The 10,271-nt window shown below is 36.0% G+C and overlaps 1 protein-coding gene across 1 annotated transcript; it reads left to right on the top strand.

The window, feature by feature from the left end:
• Window positions 1–1,723: 1,723 nt before the first annotated feature.
• On the top strand, window positions 1,724–6,758 carry LOC101901647 (protein Exd1 homolog). Its single transcript, XM_059129191.1, has 2 exons — window positions 1,724–2,629; window positions 2,697–6,758. The coding sequence occupies exons 1-2, from the start codon at window positions 1,736–1,738 to the stop codon at window positions 3,003–3,005; spliced, it is 1,203 nt and encodes a 400-aa protein (XP_058985174.1). The 5' UTR covers window positions 1,724–1,735; the 3' UTR covers window positions 3,006–6,758.
• The last annotated feature ends 3,513 nt before the right edge of the window (window positions 6,759–10,271 follow it).

Raw genomic sequence — 10,271 nt, 5'->3', positions numbered from 1 at the left:
TTCTGCTTCAATCCTTGATCATTAATTCCGTTGACTATATGCCGTGCTATGGATGATTCATTTATATTGCCCCGTTTTCCAATAGCATACATTCTGTAATAATATTCCTGCGGCGTTTCGTCGAACTGCCGTTTTGTCTGTGCCATTCTAATGTGTACATCGGCTGCATTTACATTTTGAGGGAAATCTAAAAGAAATTTGTTAACAAACTGAGGCCAAGACAGAAATACCTCTTGCAGTGAGTCAACCCAATACTTGGCTGGGCCAGCCATTTTCTGTTGCACTGCAAATATAACTGATGCGTCGTCCCAGTTATAAGCTGTCTTCAATAATTCCACACGTCGCACGAATTGTGAAGGATTAATCGATTCTTCAGATGACGGATTAAACTCTGGCAAAAGTTGAATTATTTCCTTAACGTTCCCAAAGGGGTTGTGCTGAACATAACGTTGTGAAGGCTGCATAACTATTTCTGACTGCGGCGGCGCTGAATAGACACTTGTTGCAAATATCGGCGGTTGTAGATATGCGTTGTAGGGCTGCGTTGATTGAACATATCCATTGTTCGGCTGCGTGAACACTCCTGTCGGTGTTGCTGTTGTAAAATTCGAATGTGTCGTTATATGTGTTGGTACGTTGTAGCATGACGTCGCTACATTTTGCGTTGTATTTCGTGGAAGTTGAGCATGTCCGTGCAATGAAGGTGTAAACGTTGGTAAACCAGCAGAAGCACACGTGTGGACCGTTGGAATTGTTGACGTAGTCTGAAATGCACCAAAAGAAGTATTCGTTTGAACATACGATGGAATCGAACGTGATTCCGGTAATATTGTCACAACGTTTGCCACGTTTGGCAAGCTAGGCCGTGTGCCTTGCAGGGACATATTACCATCCGGTGTCGAAAACGTGTTCAAAGGGGATGATGCGTTGTTCGGCTCAAATTCTGATTGTCCACGTTGCTCCATAGATGAACGCAATTCAGTTACCATATCTTCCAAATGCGAAATTCGCTCCTGCATATCATGAGGAGATGCGAATCCGTGCAGCTCGCTTTCGTTGTTGACTTCAAGTCGTTCGATCAATTGCTTTTTGTTACCACTTTGAGAAACACCAATTTCTCTGCATTTCGCTTGCAACTGCTTAACCGTGCATTTGTGCAAATTCTCCATATTTCTTGTTGGTAGACGCTTCTTCCAATAAGACTTGTCGTATCCCACTTCTGAGAAAAATGTCAAGTGATCGATTGAAGTCTGTTGGTTTCCGTATACTCAAATGAAATACAACGACCGTTTTTATATTAAATTAAGAATTCACAAACGTTTATTAAAATCAATTATACGAGCTTAAACTAGTACGCCTTGTCAGGTTGGCTTCGTATCTTCAACTACGTTACATTTTTAAAATTCAGGGTTGTATCCGGGTTGCATGTAATCGTATATTTTCACATGTATGCAACAAAAGGTATCTACTACTACTTTTAACTTGACAATTGTAATATCCTCTAAACTTTGTGTACATTTTCACTTTGTTCCCAACACAGTATTATGTTAAAAGCAAAAGAACATCAAAAGATTGATTAATGTAATGGCAAGATTTCCAAGAAAAAAAACCACCTTTATAAAGTGACACGGCAAAGCTGGTCAAATATATAATATGTCAATTTATCCTCCATAATCCAAACTTTCTCCCTTCTCATGGAGAGCATCGTCTCGTTTACTTTACCCAAATAAATCTAATGATAGCTTTTTGTCCCTTACAGCTAGAACACGGAAACAAAATGACGTCCCCCAGTGCCATTGTAAACAGGCTCAGTTTGGGCCAGACCCTTCTAATCGAAACAAATCGAGAACTCCTAATGGGAACTCTATCGTACATAAATGAAAAACATTTAATGTTGGAACTGGACAATGCTCGAGACGTCAAAACAAATTTCACATACCAATCGCCACAGATGTTGGCCTATCAACAAATGAAAAGCATTAAAATCGTTGCTGATGAGACTGCAGAAGATTCAAGTGATATGACAACGGAATCAGATGAAATCAAGCAAAATGTGTATAAAGAAGAAGAAATTAAATTACCCAACAACAAGGCAACATCAAAGGAACAAAGAGATCACTCGGTTAGTAGCAAAGAACCATGCGAAGGATTTAGCATACAACTCTCAGCCATGGATTTTCAATTACTACAAACCCAATATGACTCTTTGGTGTATATAACACAAACTGATCAAAAATATCATAAGGCTGTGGCAGATATAAGATCTCAAACAATGATTGGCTTGCTCATTGACCCCTTAGAATGTGCCAGACATCGTAAAACTTCGTTGATAGCCGTGGCGACACCAAACTCAATTTATTTATTTGATATCTTAAGTTTAGGTAAAGTTTTCAAAGAGCTGCGTTCAATATTGGAATCTTCAGAGCGGCCGCGTAAGGCCATGCATTATGGCAATCGTTTTGTGGATCATTTTAAACATCGCCATGGCCTAGAGTTGTCGGGAATATTCGATACATTTGTAGCATATTGTTTGGTAACCGATGAAAAGACAAACAAATCGCTTGAGCAGACGGTACAGCAAGTTTTTAACATTTCCAATGTTTATTTTAAATTTGATATGGAACAAAATGTAAGTGTGGGTCTTAATTTAAAATTGTATCACTTTAATAAATAAGTTTTTAATCTCTCTTTAATAGATAAACACCAATCCATATGTCCGGCCGCTATCTGCAGCATATCGCTTAAGAATTGCAAAATTGGTGGCATTCCAACTGAAACTCTATGATCATTTATTGCACGAACATATGCTGAGAAATTTCTACAAACAATGTCAGAAATTCTCCCTGACATTGGTCCACAATGAAGATGATTATGATGTGGCTCAACAGCTGCATTCCAAAAGTACACTCGGTCATGATCACATACAGCCAGATGGCAATTGGAAAGATGTGCTGGCAAGTAATTTTGAATTTCAAAGTAATGATGATGACAACAATAAAAACTAAGGGACACTTTTTAAAAACGAAGTCACTAGTTTTAAAACTACTCTAGCTAATGCTATTCGATGCTTGTCACTCACATTATTAAATAATGTGAGTTATTTTATTTATTTATTCATTCGCTTTTAATGGGAGCTTTAACTAATTCCCACTGAGAGAATATCTATTAATTTATTTTTCTTGAATTTATTTAAAATGAAATCTACTCATTGTCCTTGTACAAAACAAATCTCCATATCTCACCCGACTCTATATTTTAAGCTAACTTTAAGTAAGAAACTCTTTTAAAATGTACAGCATGATACAATTTGCAAGACAGATAAGTTTTTTTTTTAATGAAACGGTTTTAAAATATTTGAATTTTTTTTGTTTTCCCACCCCCAGAGAAATTATCTATAAAAGTTTTCTGATAAATTTTACTTGCATTATTTTAATGTTTTTTTATCTCGTAAACGAAAATAATGTTGATCGATTGCAGAACGGCAAGAATGTTAAAGTTTTTACTACGATGACCAATTTTTCCTTTGTGATATCGAAAAAAGTAAATTCAGGTCCTGGAACAGAGCATATACCAGTTGTTGGATTTTCTAACATTTTTTGCCATTGTCGACAAAAATTGGGACACTTTTCATATAAAAGGTAAATCGAAAGATAGAACATTGCTTCTATCGGTAGGACCATGACAAAACAATAAAGGTAAACTCATTTGCTAAATTTAATATGGCAATCCTTTTCTGACGAACTCGACCTTGTCATTTTATACCCTCAGCCATAAGATTAGAGAGGGTATATATCATGTGATACGGTCAAAACGTACCTCATGGAAATAACTGTTTTAGACCGGTTAGGACATTTGGAGTCGATCTAGCGATATCCGTCCGTCCGTCTGGATGGTGAGCACGAAACTCTCGAAGGGAGTATCCGATTTGATCCAAACTTGGTACATCGTAATATTATTATTAAAAATAGATCAAGTTCGGAGATGGGCAATATCGGACCACTCCATCAAGTATCTCCCCCACAAAGGGCGCAATATAAAAAAAAAAACATATTTTACTGCACAGAAAGAGAAATGATGAACCGATTTTGCTCCAACTTTGCAAATCCTAATATTTGCCTCAGTGCTAGGTCAGGTACGAAATTGAACAATATCGGTCCACTCCATCAAGTACCTCCCCCACAAAGGGTCAACATTTTCAATAATTGTTATAAAATGTGATGTAAGAGTCTGATTGTCTTGAAATTTTACGCATCTCAATATTTTCATTAACCCAAGGTCTGGTGTTAAGGTGTAATATATCGGTCCTCTCCTTCTGGTACCTCCCCTCCCCCTAATATTTACGTCAGTGCGAGGTCGTGTACGCAAATGGACAATATCGGTCCACTCCATCAAGTAGCCCCCTCACAAAAGGGTCAACATTTTCAATGATTAAAACTCTTATATTATGTGATATAAGAGTCCAATTGTCTTCAAATTTCACACATCCCAATATTTTTATCAACCTAATGTCTGGTGTTAAGATGGAATATATCGATAAGCACCTTCTGGTACCTCCCCCACAAAAGGTCGAGATTTTCAAAAAAAATATTTTCTGCACAGAACGATGAGCAATAATCCGATTTTGTTTCAACTTTGCAAATCCTAATATCTGCATGAGTTCTAGGTCAGGTTCAAAAATGGAAAATATCGGTCAACTCCATCAGGTACCTCCCCCACAAATGGTCAAAATTTTGAATAATTACAACTCTTATAAAATGTGATGTAGGGGTCCGATTGTCTTCAGATTTCACACATCCCAATATTTTTATAAACTCCAGATATGGTGTTACAATGGAATATATCGGTCCACTCCTTCTTCCTTCTTCCACTCCCACAAAAGGTTGAAATTTTGAATGTCCATTAAGCTCATAAAACGCGAAATTAATATCTGATTCCACTTAGACTTGGCATATCTGAATATTTCTATTAACAAAGGATCTGTTATAAAGACGGTAGAGATCGGACCATTCCATCTAATACCTCCCCCACAAGGGGTCAAAGTTTTGAATAACCAAAACGTTTATAAAAACCGAAATAAGCATCAGGTTCTCTTTATATTTCACACATCCCATTATTTCTACAAACACAAGATCTGTTGTGAAGATTTAGTACCTCCATCTTCGTCAATTTTTTGACCAATACGAATTGAGACGACTACACCATCCTGAACTTAATTGCGCCCAAACTAACCTGGTTTGTCTAGGCAGCTGGCGTTCTTCAATGTATGGGGGGAGGACTGCGACAGGTTTGGCAGTACAATTAAAGAGGTGCGACGACTTGTGCCGGTCTGTATCACACGCTATAGCTCTCAGATAAATGTTTCATCCGATTTGGGGTTTTAAGTCCATCATATGCGTATTATGCACTCCACAAGAATGATATTTGGTACCGGTCAACAGATACTACTCGAAAATACCTCTGGCTAATTGTATCGAGATTGGTTCAGATTAAGATATAGCTCCCATATATATCTTTATCTGATATCAGGTTTACTGTGCACCAAATGGCTAATATCAGCCCAAATGGACTGAATTTTGGCAAATACGACTGAATTCATCCTAGAAACTAGTACTTTAAACTTGGTTTAAATCGGTTCAGATATAGCAACACAACAATGTTCTTTGGTACCAGATATCAGATACAGCTCTGAAATAAGTGTATTAAATTTTGTCAAGATCGGTTCAGATTTGGATATGACTCCCATATATATCCTCAACCGATTTTGAGTTAATTGTGCACCAAATAGCCAATATCAGTACAAATGATCTGAATTTTGATATATCTCACCGAAGTCAGCCTCGAAGCAAGTACATCAAATAATAATAAAATATTTAACGCAAAAAATGATTGAAATACCAGTACTTTCATATATATGATTCAAATGGAAAAAAATGGTTAATATCTTTAAAGCGCGCCCCGCAATGTAAGTTTCTTTCAATCTTGATTTCGAAAATTATTTTGTTTTTATACCCTACAACACTATGTGTTGGAGGTATTATAAGTTTGATTAGGCCAAAAATTATATAACACCTCGAAATAATGGTTTCCGACATAGAAAAGCATATATGGATCTTCCTATCTCTCCGAGCAGTCGATCTAGCTATATATGTCCGCCCGTCCCTCTGTCCATGTTAATTTGTAATCACTCTACAGGTCGCAATTGTGGCCCGATCCTTACGAAATTGAAAATGGAGGTGGGATTAGGGTCAGAATAGAACCCTATTGTTTTTCTGATTTTGCACTGCTATATAGGCCACAATTATGAACCAATCGACGTGGGAATTTGCATGAGTTTAGGGCTGGGCAGAATCTAACCAATTTGCATAATATTTAGCGGGTAAAATGAATCATAACTTTTATGTCAAAAATACGAAAATTTCCACTAAACCGCGAATATTTTTGATCGCTGCCATTACAGTATGCTAATAGCCAAGATATCATCGGATATGTATCAAAATAGGTACAATATAAATGTATGTAAAAGAAATTGATCTTAGTCATTCATTATAAGTCAAGAACCGCTGGACAATTCTCATCAATTCGGTATCTTGCCCGAAAAGGATAATATCTAAGAAAATCGCGTAAAAATATGACAATAAAAAAGTGAATATATATTTCTTTAATTTTTGTCATATTTTTTATCGCATGCGATTTTTTTTTCAATTTGATTTACAATTTTAAATTGTACTTTTTCAAAAGTTTTTGATTTCGTGTGAGCAGTACGTTATTCGTTTCGTTTGTTTTCGTTCGCTGAAAATAACAACAACTGTAAGATATTTGACAGTTGAAACTATTCCATAATAAGACATAGACCATTAATCCAGAGAAATTTTTGAAAAACGATGTAATGTGTTTTTCGTAGTCGAGTGAGTCGACAGCGTTAATCAGCATATTGACTATGCAAAAGCATGCTGAGAGAGTTTGTGTACTTCTGGCACTGAAATGTTTGTGGTTTTGTTTTGTTTGGAGTACAAAACGATTGAAAGAATTTTAAAAGTTTGTGTCTTTGCGAGAGGGGAACGTTAATCGTTTCGTTTGTATTCGTTCGCTGTTTACACTGCCTCCTGTGGCTTTGATACCCTGACGCGTTCTTCTCCCTAATTTGAGTTTCTGCATCGCCACCACTAATACTACACTTCTATTGAATCCCTGCAACATTTTTGATGCCTCCAGTCTGAAATGAGATTTAAATAATATATACAACAGATTCCCAGATTTATTATTCATCATTACCTTAAGAAATCGGTCCGAAATGGGTCTTAAATTCGAGTGATTTTGCTTTTTACCAAAAAAAAAAAACTATTTTTAACTGACAATTTTCACAAAAAATCAAAACTAATTTGTCAATAAAGAACAGATTTGGGAAAAGTTTATACAACATAAGTGTTTCTCAAGCATTGTTGAAAGATTTTTATTACAAACTATTTTTATAATGTTATTCACAAGCTGTATTGTATTTTTGGTACGTTGGGTAGTATGGTATCATAAATGTAGGGCACTGAAACCAATCGATTTTAATTTGTTATTTGCCTGGCTTAACATGCCAAATTAATTTGTGCATATATGTGTTCTTTTTAATCATAAAAATTGTTGAGAAAATATTCAAATTCAGTTGTAATTAAAATGCGTATTACAACGTACGTATAGATTAAAAATTACAATTTTTGTGAGAGATATATAGAACATGATTTTGAAAATAAATTTTGACCTTTCATTCAGTTTTCGCGTTTATAAATTACTTATTCAAAATCAATGCAGCAATTGTTTGTATTTTGATAGTTTTGATAGCAATTCTGACATTGCAAGCCAAACAGGTAAGACCTCTTTACTTGCAATTTTTTCAAAGTTAGCCTACCTTGTCTTCAGTGTACTATGGTACCATGATGTCTTCCAATTGTATCATGCTCGACTACTGAAAATAGCAAATTACTTTCTCATTTCTGAAATCGAGTGAAAACTATAGTGGTGTATTGAAATGAATTTGTATTCTTTATTATTATTACTGCTAGTTTTTATTGGAAGTTTGTTTCTATAAATTTCTTAAGATATTATTGAATACATACTTTATGTAAATTTTATAATTTTTTATTGAATTACTCAGAGACTGTTTCATTAAATGAATTATACATTTTAGTTTTTATAAAATATGAATTACAAATTAGAATAAAAAATTGCAAAATAACCGGAAAACGTATACAAATTAACTCTATTTTTAGTAGATAGAAAACAACTTTTGGAATTGGATGATCTTGGTCTATGTAGACAATACAAATACCAACTCAAAAATTCAGTTAAACAAAGTCGCCAAAATCATCAAAATATCGAATATACGAAGATTTGAACCTACATAGGTAATTTTATGCTGTGGGAGGTAGAACCCATTGCAACTACCAACAAATACCAAATTTAAAGCCATTCCGGTGAAAAGTGTAACACAAATCATCAAAATTCTGAATATTTGAATTTCGCAGACGAACAAACAAAAAGAATACACAGGGTGAGATGAAAAAACTGCAACCAACTTCAGACTGCTGTCATTTCTAAGCCACTCGCCCGACAGCTGTTAAAATTATTCCAGTGGCAGCTCATTATATTGTTTACAAGCGTACAAAAGCATTTTGGTGAGAAAAAAGTTATTCGTGATGGAATTCAAGCGTGATAGTATGATTTCTTTATATTTGGCTGGAAAATCACAAGAGGCTATCGTTAGAGCACTCCAGCATTTAAATGTTAACAACTCTTTTGTGTCTCGTACCATCGCTCGTTAGCGTGATACTGGTAGCGTAGCCCGACGTCAAGATAGTGGACGGAAGAAAACAGCAACATCAGCAAAAATGGTTCGAAAAAGTAAAGAAGCTTCTTGTGCTCGTGAGCCGAACATATCGTAATATTCCATTCGACAAATATTGAAAATGTGCTCAGGGTAAAGCCATTGAAATTCCAAAAAGTGCAAAAACTTACACCGCAACAAAAAGAAAATAGACTCAAAAGAGGTTAAAAGTTGCTTAGCTTGGCCGAAAGTTGTGAACTGCGGAATTTGGTTTTCTCCGACGAGAAAACATTCGTTGTCCAGCAGTTTCTAAAGATCGTGTTTACTTGCCAAAGAGGTCAGCTGAAAATGTCCACCTTCCGTTGGCCACCAGAACTCAAGCGCCGGCCATGGTGATGGTGTGGGCCGCCATAACAACCGATGGTCGCTCTCCAAATAAATGCCGAATATTATCTCGAAAATATTCTAAAGGGTGTATTAAAGCCTTGGACACGCAAACATTTTGGTCACAGACCTTGGACATTCCAACAGGACTCAGCACCTCCGCATTAGCACTCGCCACCCAAGAATGGTTAAAAAATGAGTTTCCTCCCTTCATTTCCAGCGCACAATGGCCACCAAAATCTCCGGATACCAATCCGTTGGACTATTGTGTCTGGAGTATTTTGGAAAGCAAGGTTGGCACTAGAAAATACCAAAGTTTCGATCAACTCAAGCAAGCGCTTCGCCGGTAATGGGTCAAAATACCGCAGAGCAACATTCGGGCAGCGTGTGACGGTTTCAATGGCCGTTTGAAAGCCATAATTCGTGCCAAAGGTGACCAATTCGAAATAATCTAAACTTATTTTAAAATTTGATGCTATTTCCGACATTTTTTGCTTTCATTTAATAAAATTTAAAAAAATGTAAAAATTAGGGCGTTAACTCTGGTTCAGTTTTTTTATCTCACCCTGTATACTTTGTATGGTCTAAAATGGATATTTGAAGCTGTTACAAACGGAATGACATACTATGTTGGAGGTTATAAACATTCAACTCTTTACTTGAGTTTTTGATAATACTTTACAAACTTCTGACGAAATTCCTTTTGCCTGTTACAAACAAATGCACAAAGACATAATACCCTGACCACCTTGTGGTGTAGGGTATAATTATGACCGCATTCTGTATGTGCCAGATTTGGTATATATTTGGAAAGCCTACCAATCTTCTGACAATACTACAAATGCAAAAAACAGACAAATGCATTCCAAACATTTGTTTGTTAGTTATCCTGATGCATCATCTTGTATTCTTATACCATGGAATTCATTTAGGGCGAATCAGGGAATTATTTTATCATGAGGCGAATTCAAGATTGCAACAATTTGTTTTGATGCCTGGGTTTTGACAGCCGATTATTCGCTACTCCAGCTGATTGCTTTGTTTTCATGCCTCATTCGTAAACAAGATAGTTCTCGGC

Source organism: Musca domestica, unplaced genomic scaffold (genome assembly GCF_030504385.1).
Source record: "Musca domestica strain aabys unplaced genomic scaffold, Musca_domestica.polishedcontigs.V.1.1 6, whole genome shotgun sequence".
In the NCBI taxonomy this organism is placed as follows: Eukaryota; Metazoa; Arthropoda; class Insecta; order Diptera; family Muscidae; genus Musca; species Musca domestica.
Note: the sequence above shows the minus strand (reverse complement) of the source record. Positions and strands in the feature narration are given on the sequence as shown.

Coding starts and splice junctions, on each gene's coding strand:
- LOC101901647 (XM_059129191.1), top strand. CDS start 1,736: ATGATAGCTTTTTGTCCCTTACAGCTAGAACACGGAAACAAAATGACG. Junction 2,630..2,696: donor AATTTGATATGGAACAAAAT/GTAAGTGTGGGT, acceptor TCTCTTTAATAG/ATAAACACCAATCCATATGT.